Genomic DNA, 25,887 nt, shown 5'->3' with positions numbered 1-25,887 from the left:
TGTGACAAGGCTGGGAGAAGGGAGGGAGGCGAAAGCAGAGAAAGGGAAAGCTAAATAAATAAATAAGGGGAACCTTTCCCTTGTTTCAAGCTGTGATCTCTGAATCCCCCTACTTGCTCCCAGGCAGCTCGCGTGGAGGTTCCTGCCAGGGCTCTAGTAGCAGCTGTTCTCTGAGGCACATTCCTGATGGCTTTCTCATTCCGACATCCTGGCAGGCTCAGCTTCTTCCCACCACTTTTAAGCCTGCCGCCCCTTGTAAAATTTTCTGGATATCAGAGCAGATCTTTTACTGGCTCTCGGGACCTACAAACATTAGTCAATCAAGTTCTGGTGGGGGGAAGAAAAGCCACACACACACACATGCATCCAGCAGGGAAATCTTCCACCACCTTGCAGTCTTAGCCCTGTTTGGGAAGAGGTTTTAAGGTTAAGAAATTGCACTTTGGGTTTGAGGGAGCTCTAATGATGGTAGGATCAGGGGTTCTGGGTGTTAAGGGACAGACTTTGTCCCCAAGAGCATTCTGTGTTAACATGGGAGGAGGGTATATGAAAAGTACATTCAGAATAGGTGATTTTGGAGGTTCTTTCCAACCCTCTGTTAAACACAATTTTATAGCAGGGCTGCTGTCAGGCTTTCTAACCTTATTGTATACGGGCACAACTTCTACATGGGATCCCATTGAGCTAATTGCTGCATCAGCACTGGACAAAAATAAGCAGGCTTGTCCATGCTACTCCTCACTTCTTTCTCTTCCTTTACTATATGAAAGATGAGCTTGCCCAGCTCTCACTCACTCTCTCTGATACCTGAGTGCTCCTGTAGTGTAATCTCCTCCACGTGAAAAGCTGATAGCTCTGTTAAACTTTATTGGCAGACCTTAGAGTCCGGCTGGTCATGCAGCTGTCCAGCTAAGTGGAAGTTTGACACGTTGACAGCTAATAAAATTCCCAAGCCGAACAACAAGAGGAGGTGAAGGGGGAGAGCTCCCAAGCTCTGGTTTCTCATCTGCTAGGATGATCACGGCAGGGTGAGCAGTGCTTTAACGGGGTCAGCGCAGTGTCTGCATGGTTGGGATGTGGGATTCCAGCACTCAAGCTACAACACGCCATAGGGTCCGAGCCATTCAAAGGTTAATCCCATATTTGGTGTAGACAGGGACAACACCGCCATGGATTTCCGCTAGGGCAGGATTTCAGTTCCAGATTGGTGCCAAACGAGGCCACCAGTGGAAATTCCCACTGTGTTTTCATGCAAGGCGATGTCTTGACTCATGTGCCCACACTAATTGCCCAGCACTGAAGGAATTCCTGCCCATCTGCAAGCTCCTGTTTCCACCCTACCAGCAAACAAGCTGCCGAATGCCAAGCGTTCATGGATTGTTCAAATTAAGCCCAACAGCTAAGCAATTCACTTAGTGAATTTAATGGAAGCTTTGGGTTTGATCTGCAGTGTATTTTGGGGTTTTACACTGGTTTTTTTTTTTGCAATTCCAGAACTGGCAATGACAATGTTTTACATGGAAGAAAAAACCAAACCAACCTTAATGGGATTCTCTGATAGTTTTGAAACTTTTCTCCCTGCTATTTCTAGAAAAGGGGCCATTTTCAGAACAGCCCTTTTTGCTGTGTGGAAATGACTTCTCAAGGTGACAGTGCCCAAAGAGACACCGGGTACATCCGTCATGGCTCTGCAGAGTTGAACCTAATCCCTCTCGTAGATGATCCCATTTGTTGGGTCTGTTTGCCCAAACGCCTCGTGCTTTTAAAGCAAGTTATAAACAAATAGTGGTGCTTATTTCACTTCGGTGTTTGAACAACATCAACAGAAAGAGTACGTGTCCCCTGATCAGCCTCACAATCCAAAGCCATTTAGAAGTTTATATGTTGGAAATGGAGACCTTGGTGCATAGGTTCCCACACAGACAGCCGCTTTCCCTTTGCCCTGGTGCTATGGTGAGTCAGACATGATGGGTTCCGAAGAATGATCTCAAAATCCTTTCCCAGAAACCCACCAAAATCATTTCCCCACCTACCTCACCCCCCAAAAAAGACAGTTTTGCTTCTCAGCATCACCTCTAAGTGATTCAGATGGCGATACCACAGCAGCTGGGGACAAGTACGTGTGCCACAAGCTCTGTTCATAGAATGAGAGAGTCATAGAATCATAGTTTGAGTTGGAAGGAACTCTAAAGGATGTCAGATCCAACCCCCTTGCAATGGACAGGGACGCCCACAGCTCCCCCAGTGCTCAGAGCCCCATCAAGCCTGACACTGGGTGTCTCCAAGGATGGGGTACCACCACCTCTCTGGGTAACCTGTGCCAGTGCCTGGAATTAAATCAGGAGGGGTGGATTTGTTGTGATGTTGATGTTTGTTGTTAATCCCCAGGAAATTCCATGCACTGAGAAACAGTTATTTCAATAACAAAATTAAACGAGGGAGCAGGAGTCGCAACCCAATGCTTTATTGATCATTTCTATGATGGATCCCATTGTGATTTCAGCCTGGGAGTAAATGGATGTTTCATTTAATAAAAAGGCTCAGAGCAATTCTGTTTCTGAAACCTTGGTGCATTTCTAGGCTACTCACATCGTCTGTATTTTATGACACACTTTCAAACAGTAGTAAACAAACAGCCATAGTCCAGATCGTGCTGCGACGGCTCTGGCATGCCAAATGGAGCACCAGAAAGAAAATATCATTTCATTTTGCTCAAGATTTTGCACAAACCAGTTCTTTTCTCAGGGCTTGGAGGAGCTGCAAACCACCGAACCCTTGTTTTGTAGCAGCTTTCTGCAGTCTGTTTTGCAGGTTACACACAGAGCTGTGGGTGCCCCATCCTTGGAGGTGCCCAAGGTCAGGTTGGATGGAGTCTTGGGCAGTGTGAGCTGGTGGGGGGCATCCAGCCCATGGCAGGTGGTTGGAACTGGATGGGCTTTAAGGTCCCATCTGACCCAACCATTCTGTGGATCTGTGATTTCCCAACAACTTCTGAGATCTCTCTGCTCTGTGCTAGAGGGATGCTCTCGCAACAGCTGTGGTCAGAGATCCGTGCTTTGCTTTCTGAAGGCAGAGGTGATGGATGGAGGGATGGGGTGGTGACAGGCAGCTCTCCCAGCTCTGAGCGTGAGCTGGAGTCGTGCAAAGCGGTGGGAGCCTGATACTGTTTGCCTGCTGTTTTGCTTCCCAAACCCTTTGAGATGTGTCCAAACAGGCTCATTTGAAGCAATCCTCCACCCTTAAAGGTCAGCTGAGAATGTTTTCTTTCTTCCTGAGGGTCTCACTCATTTACACTTCTTGAAGAGAGCTGCGAGGGGGTTATGACACAACAGCTGCCCCGTGGTTTTGGCATTGGTGCAGTGCTGCGGAGCTGGGAGCTGGGGCTCTCCTTGGCAGAGCTGAGCTTGGCACGCTTATTTTCCACGGCACTGGGCCAGCCATGCCCTCGCACACCGGAGCATCCAGCTGGGCAGAGAGCAGCCCCTGGCACTGTGCAACCGGGCCGTGAGAACCACGGTGGTGCCTGGGTATGGTGAGGGACAGCAGCACAGTGCCAAGCTCCCAGCAAGGTCAGAGCGAGGGCAGTGTGCTGATCCAGCTTGAATAAGGGACTTTGCAAGGCAAAGCCAGCAAGGCTGGATGCAGCTGAGGTGCAGAGTGGGGTCTGGATGCTCACTGCCTCATGCTGCAGAGGGATGCTGCTAACTACATTGGGTGGCTATGATCTCGTAGCATCTCTTCCCACTCACTTAGGGGGCCAGTGCTTGATGTCCCAGCATTGCTGCTCCTCATTCACATCTCCCCATCCAGATTTAAGAAACAGAATAGCACTTAAATAAGACTAACCAGGAGCACGCTTATCCCAGCTAATATGCACCAAAGAAGCTCTCAGTCTTATCACAAATAAAAAGACAAATGGTAAAGTAGATTTTCAGAGATCCAAACCGCAGTGGCAGGTCTTTTTCCACCTAAATTTTGCAAAAGCAAGAGGTGAGCGCTTGAAATTGCAAGCACGTCCTCTGCCTGTATCTAAGGGTTTGCTTAGAAAACCATCAGCACTTTTGGTATTCGTAGTAGAATTATAGTAAGCAGCACCCTTGGAAATAGAAATGTCCCACTGATGAGGGACAAAGTCCCAGCTGTGTAAGCCTGAGGGCATCTTGCTGGAGAGAGTCAGCACTATTTCATTAAGTATGAAATTTACTGGAGATGAAGATGATAAACCTAATCCCATAGTCCTTCTAGCAAAACATGGCTGGGGATCAACAGGAATGACTGCAAGCTTGAGGACGAGCAGCACCATTTGGCAGGAGCTTGTTTTGTGCTGCTGTTCCTTGGTCCGCTTTGCTCGTGAGCTGAACAAGGGATTGCCTCAACAATGTGGCAACGATTTGCTTTTCTTACAAAGGAAAGAGGGCCCAGAGGCCAAAGCAATGAACTGGGTCCCAGTTCCTCAGATGAGACCGTCGTGTGGAATGCCGTGCGTTAAATGGGAGCGGGTGCAGTCGCACTGATTTATAGCAGTGCAGTGTCTGTCCCATTGTGTGAAAAACAAACAGGGCCCCTCCGAAAGGTTTCGTGAGAAGAACCTTTATCACCAAATTTCCAGCCCAAGGAAAATGGGCCAAGATGGTTCTGGCTTTGAAACTATGTGGTGAAGCTGTTTTGGTGAGGAGGGTTGGGTTTGGAGATGTGAAGCCATAATCAAACCTCTTACTGCCAAAGATGGTTGGTTTAGTCAACATTGGTTTGCAAAATAATAACGATAATAAACCCACATACCAGAAATGGTTCAAACTCTTCAGAAGAATGTTACAAACAGCCAACGCCTTCAGGAGCAGGGAAGTGCCAGGAGAAATATAGGTTAAATCCATTGGATAATCTCATTTGTGAGGAATCATTTGTTCTGCTCCGCTAACCTTGTCTTAACTGTATCACCCACCAGTGACAGAGGTTCAGCATTTTGGGCACTGAACCAAAGTGTCACTAGGTGCAGCTGGGTCCCTGCATGCATGGATAAAACCTGTGTGCCTAAAACCTGTGCCTTGTTGTGGGCTTAAATCCCCTCTGTTCTGTAAAGAATTATCTCAGCTGCCTCAATGATGCTCGTGCATCCCTAATGCTTAGGACTGGTGTGGACCAGGCAAGGCAATGTCCTGGTTTGGAGGAGAACCCAATCTGCAAAGCCTCCATGCAACCTGCAGAGGGACCTCATCTGATTTTGGTGGAATTTAAGTGCATGGGTTTTGAGATTCTTTGCCACCAGGTTTCTGCAACACTTGCTGCATCTCTTCCATCCTGCTGCTGAGTAAGGACACGCCTTGGCTTTTCCATCCCTGTTTCCATTTATGAGCTCATTTATCCCATCCATCTTTCTCCAACATCAAGTCCTGATTAGGACGAGCAGGAAAACAACAGGCTTTCTTTCCCACAGGAGGCTCTTTTTGACCTTCCTTTCCTCTCCTTGTCTGACAAATTGTGGGAGCTGACCCATATCTCGGCGGCTGCGGGGATAATTCAGTCCAGCCCCATCCTGGCAGGCAGCTGTCTCTGCAACCCTTCTCTGCTGTTCTCTGCTTGAGAACAAGTGCCTGGGACATCTCAGCGAGGGCTGGGTCCAAGCGTTCAGGTTAAATAAGAACCAGTGCTAACCTTTGCCCCAAACCCAGGCTGGTGGGGAGGATGGGCTCTTCCAAAATCAGCTGACAGTGAAGGATTGGAGAGGTTTCTTAGCTTCTCTATGCCTCCCTCTGCCATCTGTGTAAGGGATGCTGGAGGAGATCCTCTGCACTAAAGAGGTGTGCTTGCGGGTCTCAGAGCAGCATCCTTGTTTGCTGTGCAAGTGTAGCCCATGGTGCGATGCTCTTGTCATAGAGTTCTCATCAGATGTAAGGAAGAAGCTTCTTATGCTAAAGGCAGTGAGACACTGCACAGGTTGCCCAGAGGTTGCTGGAGGGTCTCTGAGCACTGATGGGGCTGTGGGTGTCCCAGCTTATTTCAGTGCATTAGTCCCAGCACAAAACTTTGCCCATGCGGTTTTGCTCCAGCAGCTCCAAAACTTCTTCCTCTTCCTCATCTCTTTCCCACCAGTCTGCTTTTAGCAGCCGTAGCCTTCACCCCAGGCTTACCATGGTGTAACAGGATCCTCTGGCAGGGGGAATCTTTAGTGGCTGATAAAACCTTAACTGTTGTGCAATGAAAGCAGGTTCCCTTTGAAGTGCGCCTCGCGTTACAGTTAGATGCTCTAGCCTCTGTATTTTAACTACCAATAAAATGATTTATAAGCATAAAGGCCTGAGCCACCTTTAAGGCGGGGGAAGGGAAAGAATTGCTAACGTCATTAGCTGGAATGTATCTGCCTTTTTTCTGGGGGTTATAAATAAGGGGCAGAATCAACCTGTTTGGGCCATGAAATGTCCCTTCCTCTGCACGGGAAGATAAATCCTATCAATTTCTTTGTGGAAGGTTTCAGTGTATTTGTGGCTGGAGAATCCAGGCTCTACTGAGAAGTGCTGCACTTCAGCATGTAGTTACGAATCTCGTTTGCTTGCATGCGTGTTTACTATCATTATTCTTTATTATTTGCTGCGACGCTCCAGCTGAGATAGAGCTCTCACCTTGTTAGGAATGCTACATATTGGGAGTTAATTATGGCCCCTATCGTAGGTGGTTTCAGTGAGTGAAATGAACTAAAATGTCAGAAAAATGGGCTGATGGTTGGCCTAGATTATCTTAGTAGTCTTTCCAACCTGAATGGTTCTGTGATTCTGTGAAAAGTTGGTGTTTATCCTCACTTGAGAAGTGATGACCTGATGAATAAGGACCAACATTTCTTGGTTTCTACTGACTTCAAATTGAAAGGGCAAAGCTTGTCCAAGGTCACAGGAGGAGCTTGTAGCATAATTATGTATGGGAGATTGGTAATCACAGCCTGAACCTCTGATTAATCAGCTGAGGCAAGTATGGGGTCAGCTGCAGGAGCACAGGTGAGAGTGATGTAGCTGTGCTCCCGGAAGGGGTGGAGCTTGACTCCATCCCCTCTGAGACCTCATTTAAGGGCTGACTCCCACTGAGGCAGTATCTCTTGGAGATTGCTCACTGGTGAGGACTGCCTCAGCTTCTTCAGCCAAGGCACCACCACTGGTGAGTTTTCCTTTACTTATTCCTTCTGTACATTTGCTACCATCTGTATATTAACAACCAATACAATTAGGAACCAAATTTTTCTCTAGTTATAGTCCAAAGCCATGAAAATAGCTTTCCTTCCTTCCCAAGCCCATGTGCACTGTAAGCTGAAGGGCATCCCAAGGATGACCCCTGAAAAGGCCTTTCTGGCCCATGCGTTGTAAAAGGATCTTGTCAGTCATCTCCCTTCACAATAAAATAAATATGAAGTAAATCAACTACACACCCTTTGCTTTGAAGAAGCATACTAATAGAAGCTGTACACACTTTTGCATTTTAACCTCGTGTGAATAAGTGCACAGACAGCATTAACTTCATGTGATTCAATGGAACATGGTCCAAATCTGCTTAAAGTTTTGACATTCCTGGGCTGTGCTGAGGGTGGTGAGGCACTGAAGTTGCCCAGAGAGTTGGTGAAGGCTCCCAAGTCAGGTTCGAGGTGTTCTGAACACTGATGGAGCTGTGGGTATCCCTGCTCAGTGTAACAGAGTTGGACCAGATGGCCTCGAGGTTTCCTTCCAATTCCAATGGTCTTAAATGTGGAAGAGGAGAGGAGGAGCCAAGCTACATATCCTTATGGAGCAGGAATTAACACATACCTGTGTGTGAGAGAAAAGGGCAGGACCATCCACTTCTTATGACCACGCAAACAAAAGGTTATTTATTTCTGCAGCTCACTGCTCTTAGAAACTGTGTCATGGGTTGGACTGGATAAAAAGAACTCGAAAGCGCTACCAGGCCTTGACGCTCATTCATTTCTCTCTCCTTAACTCTGTCCTAGATTTAGCTAGCGACTTCTGGTGCCAAAAATGAACACAGAGATTCTGACCTGCATGGGCTCTGTGGATCAATGCAGATCGGATGTGAGCTGACCTATTTCTGTCACGCTTTTGGAAGGTGTTGGGAGGTTACGCCGCTCCAGGCAGCGCAGTAGGGACAGGTCTGTAAAGAGGCACGTTGGGTGCCAAGGACCTGACATCAGCACTGCATACATTTCAGAGAGCTGCTCCAAAGAGGGAAGGGAGCATTGGACTCAGATTCCATTATATTTAGGGAAGAGAGTTTTGTTTTGCTTCACAAGACGTGAGGACAGTTTGGATGGCAGTGCCTCAGCCCCTTGTAACCCCAGCTTCTGACCTCACGTTGAGCAGCTTGGAAGCCTGATGGAGGATATTTTTTCCCCCCGAATGCTTTACACTCTTGATTTTTGCTTCATTTTTTCATGTTGCTGTGAAATTTAATCGTGTTTCCTAGCCCTTTAGGCCTCACAAAGTCCAGCAGCTGCATTCTCATCTGGCTTGAAAGCTTATCCGCATACTTCTGAACCCCAAACAGGGATCGGTCCTGAGAGCCTCTCTGATTAAATAAAGTAAACCAAGCCCAAGAGACAGCCTGAGAAGCACTTCTCACTCTCCAGAATGGAGATTGCCCATGATAAAACACATCACTGCAGGCATGAGTTTAGAAAAACCTCCCCTTGTGTCTTACAGGTAAACTAGTGCTGTAGGAAACACGAGCCCAGCTTTGTACATGCATCAATACTGCGTCTGTTTTAATGCACAGAGATTTAAATTGGCTGCAGTACAATGCTTGAGCACACTGCAATGCCTCTTGCAAGGAGAGCATGTCTTAGCATACAGACAACAGTGATTTGCTGCAGTACAGAGGAGCTAAGAAAACCTTGTATTCCCTCCGGTCTGGTTGTATCTATTTAGCTTGTCTAACATAGAAACCATGATGCTAATCTGTCTATTTATCCCTCCTAACAGTGCAGCCGTGTTGCTATTATGGTACTTAATCCTTCAGCATAATTCACATAGTTGTCAGATAACGAGGCAGAATGGCCAGGTGGTAGCAATGCATCTATTTGGTATGGACTGTCTCGGAATACACAAGCTGAATTATTCCTCTTTTTCTCACCCTACTGCTGATAAAACCCTCCCGTGCTCTTAATGATATCTTTCACAATATTAAATGCATGTATCTTTACCCAGGAGACAGGGCAGTGGTAGTGTTGTAATTGGAGAGAAAGGAGACTAAGGAATGGGGACAAATACCCTGAAAGTCAATGCCAGGCTGCAACTTCAACCTATCTTTGGCCGGTGCTGTATCTCAGGACAGGTTGCCATTGTGTTATTAAGACATCATCCAACTTGAGTTTATTTTCAACCCGTCGCACCTACTCTTTTCTATCCCTGTCCCAGGTGTGGTTCAGCAACCGACGAGCAAGATGGCGCAAGCAGGCGGGTGCAAACCAACTCGCAGCATTCAATCATCTGCTGCCAGGGGGCTTCCCACCCACAGGGATGCCAACTCTGCCCCCGTACCAGCTGCCAGACTCCACCTACCCAACCACCACCATTTCCCAAGGTAAGCACTCGTTTGCCCACCCTGTTCCTCTCCTCTTGCCCTACATCATCCCATTGGTCATCCCTTCTCTGTGTTGCCCTACATCATCCCATTGGTCATCCCTTCTCTGCATTGCCCTACACCACCCTGTTGGCCATCCCTTCTCTGCATTGCCCTACATCATCCCATTGGCCATCCCTTCTCTGTGTTGTCCTACATCACCCTGTTGGACATTCCTTCTCTGCTTTGCCCTACAACATCCCATCAGTCCTTTCTGATTTGTGACATTCCTCTTAGACCTTTGTAATGGGTGGATGGTTTGCCTTCGTTGTGAAGGCCAGCTTTTGGCTCACATCAATGGAAAGTCCTTTCTCCTCTGGAGAGCAGGTGGATCCTCTCTGCTCACTGTCTCATGGTCCTTTCTGCTACACCAATGTGTCTCACATCTGTTCCACTCAGCTTTGAGGTGAAGATTCCATCAGTCTAAAGCAAACTACACGGGCCAAGCTGGATGTGGCCCCGGGCAACCTGGCCTAGTAGGTGGCAACCATGCCCACAGCAGGGGGTTGGAGCCAGATGGGTTTTAGGGTCCCTTCCAACCCAAGCCATCCTGTGATTTTATCACCACCTCTTTGCAGATGGAGGCAGCACCGTGCACAGACCCCAGCCCCTGCCACCATCCACAATGCACCAGGGAGGGCTCGCTGCTGCTGCTGCAGCCGACTCCAGCTCTGCCTATGGGGCCCGACACAGCTTCTCCAGCTACTCAGACAGCTTCATGAATGCTGCAGCTCCTGCCAACCACATGAATCCTGTTAGCAATGGCCTCTCTCCGCAGGTATGTGACCCGCTTCCATTCTTTTTCTTTGGTTGAGAGCATTTGGCTGGTCCAGATCCTCTGAGAGCAGGGCAGGCTTCAGGCTATCACAATGAATTAGAGTTTACAAGGGGGTTATTGTTATTGTCGTGAGTTCTTGGAGGCAGCCTAGTTAAAGCAATTAGTTAATTTGTTTATCAGCAGTATCTCGATCCTGAGCCCATCACTGCACTGCCAGAGCGTTTGCATCCTGTAAGTTACCACATTCAGGGCATCTCACTGCAGATGTCAGGACCTAGAGCATTGGTTCTTGCCTCCTCAGTGCTCCAGAAGGATTTCTAGGGCAGAAATTACTTTACTCGGTTACTTTTTAGCCTTCCCAAGGTCCAAGCAGAGCCCTGCCTTGTCCCAGCTGCCTTCCAAAGGTTATCACCTGGCTCTATCCTATTTCTTCCAATTGCATGCATGGCATTGCACACTGTGTGTAGCAGAGAAACGAGCCTCAGCAGTGTGTAGGTTATGTCCTCCATCAGCAGCAAGTGTTCAGAAAGCAGAGAGAAGGGCTTGTGCTGTGTGTGTGTCACAGGATGAGGCTCCTGTTCTTGGCCAGTGAGCCTTGCAGAAGTGAGTGGAGATGCCAGGATTCACACCAGCTGAGAATGCACCCCCTACTTAATCCATCTCTATCACCATTATGAGATAAAAATTCTGTTTTTTTGTCACCTCGTTAGGCAGAGCTCTTTGGTTTACCCGACACAATCTGTTTTCCAAATCCATGCTTCCTTTTATGTGCTGTAAAGCACATACCGTATGCTGAGCATCAACAGCAATGACTTGTACTTGTGTAGTGCCTGCTGTCCTGTCCTGGGGTGGGTGCCAAATGTCTTTCACTTTTGCTCTCAATCAGTTGTGAGATATGGAGACTCATGAAGTGCCCTGCAGCCATCGTTTCAGAGAGGCCAGTAACACCATTTAGGACAGGAAGCACAAAATAATCTGAAACTACTGGGATAAATTAGGTAGGCATCTGAAATGAAAAGGTTACAGCTGTTTAGAGAGGGGTCCAGTAAACAGGGACATCACAGAGGCAGATAGATTTTAAGGTCCAATAACTTGTGATCTCTCGAGTGTGAAAACAAACATAGAGTGCCAATGGAAAGAGGGAAATCTTGCAGCTCCTCTGAAACAGTATAAAAATCCCACTTCTATCTTTGGATGGTCATAAGATAGAAAATGTAGAAGTGTGACTGGTATGGGGCTGAATATTGCCACAAACAGTGTAATTTTGTGGGGAAAATAAGGAGACGTCTTTCTGACAAGGGGTTTCTAATAGCACTAGGCTTGGGAAATGAGCGTACAATATGGGATTCTAAGGCAGGTTAGCTAGTCGAGGGCACGTGATTAATTCCTATTATCACAAGTGCAATTTAGCACCAAGGAATAAGTTGGGGGCTGAGATCCACGTGATAATCTGCACAAGCACCAGACGTATGCGAGTCCATCATGCAATTTCCATTTCTGTACCTTCAGCATCTACTTACTAGTCCTGCTCTCTCAATCAGTGGCTCATGGAAATGACCATACCAATGCTTTTTCTGTGCTTATCCCTATCCCAAATTACCCTGCCCCCAGGCTCAGGGTAGGGGAAGATAGAGGCCTGAGCCAATAAGCCCTTTGTATGGGAAAGAGAGGATACATTATCTTGCAGTCCTGAAGAAAAGAGAGCTTTGCACCCCCAAGAAGGGGAGATTCCCATTTTCCTAATGCTTCTAATCATGTGAGGGCCAAGATATCAGCATTTAAATTCTTCTATTTCTTTTGTGCCTGGTAAGGCTAACCCAGGTTATTTTATGACTGCTTTCTATTTACTGATCTTGCCAACTCACTGCTTTCCTAAGCTCTTTGCTGTTCCTAGTGGAGGGATGTGAGAAATGCTCTTGCCCTCTTCAATAAGAGGTGTTAGAAGTGTCCTCTTTTACGTGGTGAGGTGTGCAAATAGAGGATGCTCTGCAACTTATATGGGCGCATTTCATCCATTCACCTGAATGGCAGGTCAAACCTCAACTCTCCCATCCTCCTGTGCTGCTCTCTGTGATATCTCCAGGGCTAAATACCAGCCGCAGGGAAGGAAGGAATTCACAAGGTAGAAAAAAAAAACAACAACCAACCAGCAAACTTAAAATGATGGCAGTTTGTCTGAGCTGCAAACAGACAGTTCTCTGGTTTCATCCCTCGGCAGCAGCAGCAGGAGGGAGATTTCTTTGCAGTTTAGACAAGGCGGTGGGGGATGCCAGCTCAGAGCTCCCAGCATTTGCTCAGCACGCTATCCAGTTACCCTGGGATTGGGTGTCCCAGCCAGAATCCACCAGACAGGCTCGGTGCTGGCAGCTGAAATTCAAGAGGAGAAGCATGGCATTTCCATTCCCACAACAGAGAAAAGGGGATTACATTTGGCCTCAGCAGGCTTGGTCCCCCCACGCTCAGTCCTCCCCTCCTGACACAAAGGACAGACATTGCTGAGTTTTGCCCAGACTTCACATGGGAAATGGCCACGTTTCTTGCTTGTTTTCCAGCCTTTCTGCCTTGTCTCTGCTCTGCTTCTGGTTCTGTACAGAGCTTCCCAGCTGGGACATCCAGTTGACCCAGTTTAGAGGTCGTTGTGGCTCTATTGCAGACCTGAGTAGTTTGGTCTTCAGCTCCCTCATCCTATGGTGATGAGGGACATGGTTGAACTCATCACGGTGGCAATGAGTTGATGGTTGGACTATATGACCATGGGTGTCTTCCAACCTTAATGATTCCATGAGTGGGCATGGTGGGGATGGGTTGATCAGCTGGGTTAGATGACATTGGTGTTTTCCAGCCTCACTGATTTTATAGTATAAGAACACTGCCTTGATTGTACAAAGAGTTTCACATAATTAAACAACTACTTAGCATGATCCCACATGCCATTCTCTGTCCCAGACCATCCTGAAAGTCCTCAGGGTAACCCAAGCAGATATTTGGGATAGCTTTGTAGTGGGACAGCCTTTGTAGGTTCTTACTCTGAGTGTTTCAGAAAGCAGGCATCACAGGGAGGCCAGCTGCAGCCAGATACCAGGACATCTTTAGCCATGTCTTGCTTCACATTTTGCATCCATCTGTGCTGGAGTTCAGGCCTTTGCTATCTGAGAATCATCTCTCTCTGTGGCTGGTGCGAGGTTCATCACAAGGTTCATCATAATCAATATAATATCAATATCAATATAATAGTAGACTCGGCATGAGCCCAGTTAAGTCCAGGTGAACATTTCTCTGATGGTCTTTCAGGATGGTTTTTGAGGGCTGTGTTTTAGGAGGCACAGTTGAGTTGGTAGTTGGACTACATGATCTTAGTGGTCTTTTCCAACCTTCTGTGCTTCTATGAAGTATGGGAAGTGGGAGGAAATTGAGTTGATGACTACCTTACAAGTCAATGTAAAGAGAAAATTAAAGGTCGTGTCTGAATGAGCCTTTGTGATGATGGGAGATTCCCTGGATACCCTTCAAATGGCAAAGAATTACTGTATTGTGTTGTTTTCTGAGCTGCTTTCCTTCTAGCACGTCTCTTCTGCCTCTTAGAATGTCTTCATGTCTTCAGGAGGTTTCTGTTTACTGCTTTACCTCCTCAAATCTCTGCTTCCAGAAGGCTGTAGCTCCAGGCCTGTATTTCAGATGTATCTCATCGTCCACTGTGGCATGTTGGGGTCTTGTGAGGTATTGTCGAAAAGCAAAATATGGTTGGTTTATTGCAATGGCTGTTGTCTATTCAGAGAATGTATTAAGGCAGAGTTAAGAGCCAGGAGCTCCCTATGCTTCCATCACATGTTATTTCTGAGAGCTTTGAATCTTTCAGCAAACCCACAGGATCACCCAGCAATTAAGACAGCTCTAGAAATACTAAGAGCCAAGAGAAACTTGTTCATCATCTTATATTTGTTGCTTTAATTTTCAGAGGGCTTTCAGTGGCTCTTTTTTTTTTTGCTCCATGAGCAGGTTCATTCCCAGTGCAACGGCTGTAGAGCCAACACAGTCAGTGTGGCTGTGGCTGGAAACCAAAGGTTTCCAACCAGATTTTAGAATCAGGTTTTACAACTTCAGGTTTATCACCATTCCTGGAGGGAGCCTCGAAGCCACAAAGTCAGGCTCTGACCACACGTTTTCACTCTAAACTCAGAGCTCTCCTTAGTCTACCCAAGCGTTTTATTTCCCAACGCCATCCCAGCTCTTCCCACTGCCCAGGGTAATGTTTTCCTCAGCCCCTCTGGGGTGGGATTAGAGATGATCTGAATGTGAGAAGAGCCAGCTGCAGCCTTTTTTTTTTTATTGGAGGGGGGCGAGGGGGAACCTGGCAATAGGGAAGGACACGATGTTAGCTGGCGAGAGGGGAGCAGGCATCGCGGTGTCTGGCTCCTTCCTGCAGTGATATGGATCCTTTCTGTCTGGTTCTTCTATTTCTTTTTTTCTTCTTCTTTCCATTTTTTTTTCTTTTTTTTTTTTTTCTTTTTTTTTTTTTTTAGTTGGAGACACTGTGCCTTATAATAAGCATTCAAAATGAGTCTTGCTGGGCCAGGAGAAGGGGAGGGGAAGAAAGAGGGGGAGGAGAGGGTGAGATTTGGGGGGGTAAGGAGAAGGGGGGGAGGAGGGGGGGAAAGGGAGGAGGGGGTTTAAATAGCAAAGAATTAGGGAAAAAAAAAAAATCTGATGCAAATCACTAGTAGAGAGAAAATTATGTGCAATTACCCAAGCGATACTGGGCAGCCGTGCCCACCCCAACCAACAAGATCTCATTAACAAGCAGAAAATAAGATTGAAATGGTGTGTAAAAGAGCTGAAAAATGAATTTGAATGCTGCATTTGTCCACAATTACCCCCTCGTTCACACATATTTTATTGCAATTTTTTTATTATTCTTAATCTTTCCATCCCTCAAAGCAGATTGGGAACATCCTGGCATTACAGTTGCTGAGGGAGGAAGCATTAAGGATTCCCCGTTTCCCTGAAAGCAGACCCTTCTCTCGCTCGAATTTTAAAGGGTTGGTTTTGGAAGGATAAGGATTCATTTCCCCAGCTTATCTTGGTGTAGGAACATGTTCTTCTGGTATTCTTTAACCTCTGTCGCTCTTGGGTGCCACCCCACATGAGGGCTTTTTCCTTTCCTCCTGGTTTCCTCCACCTTCCTTTCCCATTCCCTTTCTCCATTCCTTGTTCCTTTTCCATTCTCCTTTCCCTCTCTCCTACCCCTCCTTTTCCATTCCATTTCCCCCCCCCAAGTTTAGCTCTGCTCCCCATACAATACCTCTTCCACGTTCCCCATCTCTCTAAAGTGCGCTGAATCCCTACAATGAACTTCTCCCCATTCCAAAGGTGACCACCATCCCTCTTTTGTGCCCCAACCTCTCCTTACACCCTATTTCTTCCTCACAGGGGGGTTTTCCTCCTTACAGCAGACTGTACACAGGATCTTAGGAGGAACACATGCTCAAACCGATGTCCTTTTCCACCAGGGAGAGCCTGTTGAGACCGTGTTGGTGCTTTCCCTTACACGGTGCCAAATGCAGCTCCATCTCTCACAACACTTAATGCATGTGTCCCAGGGAAGCTGGTGCTTTCTCCACTAAAGTTTCATTATTTATTTCATTTTTTTCCCCTCCCCTGTTTAACCAAACAGAGCCCATCTGCTCTTGTCAATTAGACGCCTCTGCTCCAAGCAGCGGCAAAAGGGGGCAATGGAACAATTTTCTCATGTGAAAATGGAGACGTGTATACGTATATATACATTTTTTTTTTGGGCCTGATTCTTATTGATGTTGCTCCTGCAAGCACAGAAACAGGGTCCAAAATGCTTTCTGTCCATCTTCCCTGTGCAACAAAACAGTCTTCCCTCACTCTTTACACCTGCTGGGCTCATAACTGGGGCTGAACTAACCACGGTCCCTCACTTTCCCCCTATGCTTGCAAGAAAGTGCACTCTTAGCCCCTTCTCAGGGTGTGAGATGAGGTTGGTTGTGCTCTGTGTGGATTGCTGAGATATTAATAGGTGAGAAAGACCGCTTTTGGAGCAAACTGCTGCTTCCTGAGCCTTGGGATTTTAAGAGGAGCCTCAGTAAGTCCAGGATTGAACTGAATGATGTATCAGAGATAGACAGAATGGGGAGAAAGGGGGATAAAGAGAAAAGAGGAGAAGAAATATAAAGGAAAAAAAAGCAATGAGACAAATAAGAGGAGGAATAAACATAGGGAGGTGTGAAGGTGAAACAGATCGGGAGAATAAAAATGCAGGATTTTCCCCACTTTTAATAAATAAGGGAACTCAAGACAAGGCAGGCAGGGCAGATAAAGAAAAGGAGAGATGAGCTGTTAATACAGCATCCAGCCTGGCAACGGGCAGGTCAGAGTGACCTCTGGCATTCAGAGGCAAGAGCTTGGCTGCTGCCAATGGAACCAATGGGAAACAGCAGGGAAAGGCAGCAGTGGGATACAGGATGCAAAACAGAGGGGAGGCTTAAAAGGGAGGGATGCAACAAAAGGAATAATTAGGACTCAGAGGCAGGACTCACAGCCTTGCACGCCTGCCTGCATGAGGGCACTGATATCCGTGTGTGCACACCAGTGTGTGTGCCCGTGCATCGTGTGTGCCTGTTAAAACCTGCTGATGGGGGAACAGCTGTGCTCCAGCTGTGCCCTGGCTGTGAAAAGCCATCTGTGATAGGAAAAACCTACAGCAGTAGGTCAGGCACGAAGCCCAACATGCACCCTCTTTTTTTCCATGAAGAGGGACTGTGGAAAGTATATTGAATTCAGGGGGTGTGGGAGAACTGCAGAGATATGAGGAGGTGGAACAGGTTGTGGGTCCATGACCTCCAGCTTTCCTAACCCTAATGGGTGCGCTTTGAAAGGGAAACCCACACTTGCTCCCATCCCAAAGGCAATTAGCTGCTGGGACTGCTGACAGTGCATGGACGCAGTTTTCAAATGGGACATCCAGGGACTGGGTGGGCTGAGGGGCCCCTAGGGATGCATCCCCATCCCCAGAGTGTCCTCTGGGGCTGCTGAGATGAGCCATGCACATTACACCCTCAGGTATCAGGAGAAGCTCGTGGAGGGGATGTGCACTAAAGGGATGCTGCGCCAGTCTTTAGCATGAGAAGAGAATTTGGGCATTGTGTCAGCTTACTGGTTCCTGATGCACTGTGCATGGAGAGGGAGCACTGTGCTTGAGCAGGATGGGGCTATAGGGTTGTGATTCTATAGTGTGTGGGAGGCACAGAGGCCGGGAGTTACCCTGTGGGGTGCTACTGGGTTGTAGGGTGTGTGCCACCCAGGGGTATCCCCCTTGCAAAGGCGAAGGGGAGAGATGCTTGGGTGCTGCAAGATGCTGCTGCCTGCCTCCCCCAGACAGATCCACTTACAGCAGGGGCTGGAGATCAGAAATCCTAGCAGGGTCTGGGGTGGGCGAGCGGGGAATTGATCAAAGGTGTGGAGGGTCTTAGCTCGCCACGGTAAGCTGGAGTCAGCCCTTAAGCCTATCCAGTTTGGAGATGAGGGGGATCTTATTTCAGAGAATAAGTACCTGAAAGGGGATCGTGAGCAATGCAGGAGAACCGTGGGGAGCTGCTTGTTGGAAGAATAGGAAAACTTTTTGGGAAGGATGCTGGGAGGGGAATGCTTCCAATTGGGAATGGAGAAAGCATAGGCTGCTGTCCGTCTGTCTATCCGTCCTTGAGCTCCGGAATGGCACAGAGCCCCTCGCTGCCTCCTCTCTGCCTCTCTCCCAGCTTCTCTTCCCCCTCTCCCTTCTTCCTCCCGCTCCTCTCCTGCCATTTGATGTGGAGGAGAGCTGTCTGCCACTCGCGCGTCTGTACCGAGAAGGGATCAGAAGTTGCAGCGAGCGCTCGGCGCCTCTCCTTTGATCCATGTCCTGAGGCCTGCTTGACAGCGAAAAAAAGCATGGAGACAAAACGACTCAGTCAAAGTGATTCCTGACAACTGTCTCCATGAGATAAGGAAGCTCTCTGTGTCTTGGTTTTTTTTTTCCCTCTCTCTCTCTCTCTCTCTCCCTTTTTTTTTTTTTTCTAATACCGCCTCTCCGCTTCCATAAGAAGTCACTTTAAACCAGAAGAGCTGAGCGGAGAGCAGCGCGAGCAGGGAGCGCCTGGCTGAGCTTTATCACATTTCCCGTCTCCGTTTCCATTCCTTTCCCCTTCTATTTCTTTTCTTTTTTATTTTAAACCCTCTTTTTTTTTCTTCCCATTTCCTCCTCCATGCCGTGTTACCCCGCTGCCTTACCCCGCTGCTGCTGCTAATTATGGTTTCAGAGAAAGCCCAGCACGTTTGTAGGTGACCAGGACATCATTCAGCTCAATCCCAACCAGAGGGAAATGCCTGCCTTCCCCACGAGGGGCTGGGGGGCAGAGAGAAAGCCCTGTACACTATCTGACAATAAGCAATCCTTTTAGGGATCGGTGGCAGGCCTCATTAATAGCGAGGCATTATGCCCCGCCGGCCACTTAGAGATGTTCCCCTGCTGCTGAGCCCCAGATTTTCTTATTACTGCTTTATTTTTCTTGCCTGGTTCATGTCGGGCAGGGAAGTGCCCCCTGCTTTCCCTCCAGGTACCTCGTAGGAATGCGTTTGCAAGGGCTCGGTGCCACTAATCTCCATGGAAGGGATGTGCATGGGATGGATGCAAAAGGGACGTGGAGCTCCTTGGAGAGAGGCGGACGCTGAGGGAATGCTGGATCCAGATGTGGAGCTTGGAGAAACAGCTGTTCACTTTCCCATCCTCAACTTCATACAGATTGAGGTCTTCCCGAGGTGACTGCACCTCCAATGAGGGGGTTTGGTGGTCACCAATAGGACGAGGGACCAACCCTGTGCTCCAGTGGGATCCAATGATGGGGCTCATCCCTCTTCCCCAGCACTCACTCTAATTAGGCTTTTGTTGTAGGTTTGCTCCAAAGTGAGACCCCATTAGCATGCAGGATTGAGGGGGTGGAATGGACGAGGGGGAACACGGAGGGGGAGTTTCCCTTCCCCCCCAGAACTGCGCTGTGCTGCGCTGATAAACAGTAAATATCGGGGAACAGGATTTCCACATTATCTGAGCACGGCAGAAAATCAAAATTTCAGTCTAAATCCGAGGAGACGAGGCTCATAAGCTCCTCCAGCTGATACAGAAGCCGAGCCCAGCCAGCAAGGCTCAGGAGGCACAAAATAGCATATTTTTTTTCATTCAAAAAGAAAAAAAAAAAAAAAAGGAAGGAAGAAAAAAAGAATGAATGAAAGAAAGAAAGAAAAAAAAGAAATAGAAGAAAAGAAAAAATAAAGAAGGAATAAGAGGAGAAAGCGAGAAATATGGAATGCAAGAAGGGGGAAAGAGGTAACGTGGAGCGTTGGAAATGAAGGGAATAAATAGGAAATAAATACCCGGGTGTATTGAGGACAGGGAGGGGGCTGGATACTGCCCATACAATGAACTTTCCAATCGACAGCTCAGGCTCTGCAGAGTGTTGCTTGGGGATCGACCTGTAGGACACTGACAGCTGCTGGAGGATGATGGCAAACCTTTAATTAGCGATTAGAGTGTGCAGCTGAGCACAAATCCAGCCCCGAATTAGGAGCCACATGGGGTCTCCCAGACCCTAAAAGCCAACATAGGATTCAGCAGCTCTGTCCGACGGCTCTGATGGGGCACTGGGCTGTACATGCTGCTCATTGCAGCCTCATGCCCTGCCCTGGTCCTGCAGCCATGCCCATCTGTAGAGTGCTATCTCTCACACAGATGTTTTGGGGTCTGCATTGCCTCCAGTTGGCTTCTAAGTATAAACTCTTACCACGCTGTGTAGATCCAGATGAAATCTTCCTGGATTCTGTCCCAGTAGGTAAGATGTCCCACTGCATAAAATGTCCCATTTTGTAAGAAAGATGTCCCAGTGCTTCATACGTTGGCTTAGATCTTGTAGTGTGCTCTTTCTCTCTTTGGTATTGGGGCAGCTGGTGAAAACTGGAGTATTTGTCCTTTCCCTTCTCATGGAGATAACCCAGAAGTCCTAAAGCTGAAGCCCAAAGTCCTAAAACTGAAGATCAAACCAGAAGTAACATAGTTGTGTTCACGTCATCTGGCTCCAAGGTTGAAGTGACTAAGCCATTCTGCATCAGTTTATAATCTGGCCATGCATGTTAAAGAGCAAGATTCTCTTTAAAAATTTAATATTATGATATTTGAAGATCCTTTGGCAGGCATGCAGGGCTCTCGTCTGCTGTTGAGAAGGTGGAGCTTTGCCTTGGGTTTCATTGGCATGACATTTTGGCCTCCACGAAGCACAGGAAAGGCAGATGGAGCACCAAAGTGTGCTGAATAGTCTGCGCCAATGTATACGTATGATATATCTAATCCAAACCAAAACCCATCCAGGGGACATATAGAAAGGCATAGAGATATTTCACCCCAAATATTTCCAGCATCTCTTGCTACCCATCCTGCATGGCATGGAGCTTCAGGAGGCTTTTTCTCTTGCCTTGTTGGCCAAACCATGGCATGCTCTGTATTTTTTTTCTCCTTGCATCCAAGTCTTTGCACCAGCTCTTCGTTTGAATTCTCCCACCAGTGCCAGAAGGTTACTGCTCCCTCCACCAGCTCTTTCTGCTTCCCCTTTGGCTTATTACCCAGCTCCTGCCTCTCTCCCCTTGCTTAATTTCACCTGGGGTCTCAGAGCTGCAAGAGGGTTTCTCAAACCTCTCAAGAGCCGCAGGCTTGTCTGGAGGGCGAGAGGTCAAGTACTAGCAAGTGTTTCCATTTAGTTCCAGATACCAGCCTGACAGGTGGGTGCCTCTTGATTAATTCCCAGCTCCCCTAAATGATCCCATGGTCATGTGCCGTGGTCCTGTTCAAGTCTAGGTAAAGTTGGTAGGGGGGAAAGAGGAGAATATTTGAATGAATCATAGGATCTTTTGTGTTGGGATGGACCCTTAAAGGTCATCTAGTCCAACTCACCATGGAAGGGGACAGACTCCTTAGTAGGGTCTGTTGTGACAGGAAAAGGAGAAATGGTTAACTAAAAGAGGGGAGATTTAGACTGGATAAGGAAGAAGTTTTTATAGTGAGTGTGGTGAGGTATTGGCATGGGTTGTTCAGAGAGGTGGTAGAAGGCCCCATCCTTGGAGATCCTGAAAGTCAGGTTGGATGAGTCTCTGATGGAGCTGTGGATGTTCCTGCTCACTACAGGGTGTTGGAATAGATGGCCTTTAAGGGTCCCTTTCAACTCAAACCATTCTACGATTCTCCTGTTCAGGCTGTCGTCATTTAAAGGTAGCAACTGGAGAATACTGCCCAAGTTCATTCCTCTTATCTACCACACTTCCATTAGAGGTAAAGTCATTTTATATTCTCAGTATGATAGAGAGGTGGGAATCATCAGAAGATTAGTCAGACCTTAGAAAAGCTGAATCACTCTTTGTTGATGCTATGAACTACGGAGAGATGCATTGGTCTCATTGGAACCCACCATTTCATTGCCCAGCCTTAAGGAGTTCTCATACCCTCTTTCTCTCATTCCCTTTCACATACATTGGTTTATAACTGTATCCAGAAATGCTGGAATTCTCACAAGAACATCACGTCACGTATCCAAATGTGCAATGCATGCTGAAGAGCAGGGAAGGGCAAATCCAGCATCCTCTGAGTGTTACAACCTGATGAGGATGAAAACATCCAGCAAAGATGAGGTTTTGGGGGAAGCAGCCAATGCCTGAGCAGTACATTTTTATTTTATATATATATATATATATATATATATAGTATATATTATATATATCCCTCAAGGACATAACTTACTGGTGGGTTGTTAGAATTAAGGGAGTAGTATGGTTAGATTGAGGTTGGACTTGGTGATCTTGAAGGTCTTTTCCAACCTGCAATTGGAGGTTGAGCAATTCTATGATTCTATGATATATATACATATAAAACCTTATTACTTTTTTTTTCCCCCTTGCTGCATCACTTGCTTATTCAAATACTGCCAATTTCACCGTGGATCTGATATCAGCTCCCAGCATCTCCCAGCCTCAGTACTTGGGTTATATACGAAGAGAGAGAGAGAGGGTAAAAAAAAAAAACTGCAAGCAAAATAAAAGCTGCTATCTGACAGAATCTCTCCTGGGGATCTCAGTTATTAAAAAAAAAATAGGAATCATTTTTCTCTTAGCTGGTGTTTGTTAAATGTGCAGGAGCCATAGGCAAATTTTTGCTAATTTTGTGCATGCTTTTATCATACTGTTGATTCACTGGCAGCTTTATCCTCCGATAAGTGGATTAGTTGTTGAGCTAAACAAAAAGGTGTTTGACAACCAGGAAGCTCTAAAGAACATATTTGTTTTCCAAATAATGGAGCTGTGTTTGTTGCTCAGTGCAGTGTGGGGTGTTGTTGTGAATTTCATTAGCCGAAAGGAAAGGCCTCAAAGCTTTTCTCCCTTATACAAGGCAGTGGTTCAGTAGGAACGTCTCCATCCTATCAGTGGCAGGTTATTTGTGTTGATTTCCTTTGGTCTTGCATCTCAGCTTTGGAGTGATGCTGTTTAGATGGGAGAGATGTCAACGGGTTTGCATTTGGGGCATCTCTCATACCACCAGGCAACGGGAGCAGCAATCCCTGGGTTTTCTGTCTACATCTTTGGTTGGGTTAAAACCATTCCTGCCCTTGTGATCAACCTTACAGGTTTGTTTGTCTCCAGCCACAAGTTATTTCAGTTCCTCCAGCAACAAGGGGTAAACAGCGTGGGCTTGCTTGTTGGTTAGCAGAGCTTTATGGCTTATAATTAATCCTGATTTGTAGGACTGGGAGCTAAACTGAGGGCGCAAAGAGATAAATGGACCAAGTGGAAGAGAACAGGGCTAAAATAATGAGCTTAGCTTTATCTAAGGCTTTCATCATAATATCTGAGCATCTCATCATCCTGGGAAGCGTTTCTTCTCCCTGTACCATGGGGATGGTTGTTATCTCCGAGACCAAGAACGGAGGCACGAGGGTTTTGTTCTGCTTAAATTTAGATGTGTAAGGTAGGAACCTCATTGCCCCTGACTTGGGTGTAGTCTGGGCCCTTTGCTCTCACCCCAAAGGCTTTCTCTGTAGAAGTACTTGTAGTAATCGTATATCTATGGATTTTGGACATGGTTTAATGGGCAGTAGGTGGACAGTTGGCCTGGATGGCCTTAGAGGTCTTTTCCAACCTTAATAACTCTATGATTCTCTGTGCAATTGCATGTTTATTTTATGGAGTCTCCCCCACTCAAACACTCACATCCCTTTGGCCATATTATCAAAGCAACCTGAGACAGACAACCCAAAAGGCAGTTTGTCTGCCTGGCACTCCTCTCTGGGCTTTAATGCTGATGATGCAATGCCTTTTTTCCCTTGGTCATGTCTCAGCAGTCTCAGATGATGCACTATGCTGAGCCGTGCACTAGGAGGGAGTGGGGTAGAAGTGCAGAATGATGTGGGTCTTTATTTGTGTAAGGGTTAGAAGCGTCAGCTCAGGCTCTTCTCTGAAAATGAAGCATCTTTTAGCACCCTGATGCTGAGCCTTATGTTCTCCCATGTCCTTTTGAAATAGAGACAACCTTGGTGATAAGAAGAACATAATCCTACTTCTTGAAACAGATAGCTGCATCCCTCCTGACATTTTAGGAGCCCACAGCGGTGGGACAGGACAGCCAGCCAAGATATTCTCACCTCTCAGCTTTACTCATAAGATGACCAAACGTGAATCCACTGAAGTTTGTTCTCCCTTTGCAAGGGGCTTCAACCCCCCCACTGGTGGGGAGGGCGATGCGAGGAGTCAGCGATCCCCCAAAGAAAGGGGCTGCAGGGTTTCAGTATTGCGCTTGCATCTCTGGCAGAGATTAAATGAGGGGAGGGAGGGAGGAAAGAAAGGGGGGAAAATGACAGTAGAAGAGCGAAAGGTCCCCAGCTGGCTGTTAGTGGCATCTGCACTCGGAGTCCAGACTCCAGCTGAGAGCTATTTCACTATTTATTTACATGTAATTATTGCTATGAGGTGCAGATATTAACACTGTCAAGAGCAATTTGCCCTGACATTTTTCACTTGCTCTGTTCCCTGACGTTTCGGGTTTGGTGGGATTTTTTTTTTTCTCCCTTCTCTCTCTCTCTTTTTCTCTCTCTCCCTTCATCTCTCTGCTTCAGTTTTGGCAGCTCAGGGTCCAGGCTTTTTAATCCAGCGCCCTTCGCAACTCATTAAACTTTGAAATTTAATTTTGCCCAGCGAGGAGCTGGGGCGCATCTCCCACCCGCAAACCCCCCCCCTCCTTCGTGCTCTCACACCCGCCACCCATCCACAGCAGTTCAAGCATTTCCACTCTAAACAAACCAAATTTACCGGTTGCCGCGTTTTCAATTGGAATGCAATCTCCAGCATTAACCTTTGCTTTCGACGCTGCATTTAGAACACAGAGAAAGGTGCTCAACCGTTTATTAGGGGGGAGAGTTTTGAAGGAGTGTACGTAGAGGGGAGCAGGGGGGAGAAAGCAAATGCAGAACAAGTATTTTTTGAACCAGAGCTGCGATCGGCATGGAAATCACAACCCATTTCAGAAGGTGGGTTAGGACCAGTTACCACTTCCCACTTCTCTAAGCCCCATTCTTTTCCCTTCCCTTCCCTTCCCTTCCCTTCCCTTCCCTTCCCTTCCCTTCCCTTCCCTTCCCTTCCCTTCCCTTCCCTTCCCTTCCCTTCCCTTCCCTTCCCTTCCCTTCCCTTCCCTTCCCTTCCCTTCCCTTCCCTTCCCTTCCCTTCCCTTCCCTTCCCTTCCCTTCCCTTCCCTTCCCTTCCCTTCCCTTCCCTTCCCTTCCCTTCCCTTCCCTTCCCTTCCCTTCCCTTCCCTTCCCTTCCCTTCCCTTCCCTTCCCTTCTCTTCCCTTCCCTTCCCTTCCCTTCCCTTCCCTTCCCTCTCCTCCTGCCTAAACCATCTGAATTCAATAGCTGGTGACACTTTAAATTAAGACTTCCGGCCTATACTCGAGCCCTGATTTAATGAGACAGTTGTTGTATGTCATCTAATAAATACCAATTGTGCATTAGGACTTATTTGCCAAGGAGGAGCGGTGATGTGACAAGCACAACTCACCACAGCCTGCTTTTTTTTCTCATCCAATATGGTGCTTGTAATCATTTAGCATTTGTTTAATACACGATGGAGCATATTCCTCCCTAGCAGAGCTCTACCGCCCACTGATTGCCCCTCATGTCCTATAAACCAAAAGGAAAATGATGGGTGTACTCTATTGTAGGGAAGAGAGTGTGTATTATGAATAAGGAAGAAGTAGATGCTGAGTATTTCTGCAGTGCCTGTGCAAGGCAGATTTCCAGAAGGCATTAATAATTCCCATTCCTCCATTTTTCCTGTTGCATCTTAGGCCATTTAGCTTTTGGGAGCTGGAGCAGGGTTAGCTCCTACTCTCTTTTGACTTTATATTGGAATTGAATCAGAAATATGAAGACTTG

At 47.1% G+C, this 25,887-nt stretch overlaps 1 protein-coding gene across 8 annotated transcripts in view; it reads left to right on the top strand.

Moving 5' to 3' along the window:
* PAX7 (paired box 7) overlaps positions 1-25,887 on the top strand; it is an 87,970-nt gene that overhangs the window by 43,660 nt on the left and 18,423 nt on the right. For all 8 annotated transcript variants that reach the window (XM_072354532.1, XM_072354533.1, XM_072354528.1 and 5 more), the window contains exons 8-9: positions 9,390-9,555; positions 10,173-10,372. In XM_072354532.1, the coding sequence (XP_072210633.1) occupies positions 9,390-9,555; positions 10,173-10,372 (366 nt within the window). The remainder of the gene's footprint in view (positions 1-9,389; positions 9,556-10,172; positions 10,373-25,887) is intronic.

The sequence above is a fragment of the Excalfactoria chinensis genome, chromosome 20 (genome assembly GCF_039878825.1).
Source record: "Excalfactoria chinensis isolate bCotChi1 chromosome 20, bCotChi1.hap2, whole genome shotgun sequence".
In the NCBI taxonomy this organism is placed as follows: Eukaryota; Metazoa; Chordata; class Aves; order Galliformes; family Phasianidae; genus Excalfactoria; species Excalfactoria chinensis.
Note: the sequence above shows the minus strand (reverse complement) of the source record. Positions and strands in the feature narration are given on the sequence as shown.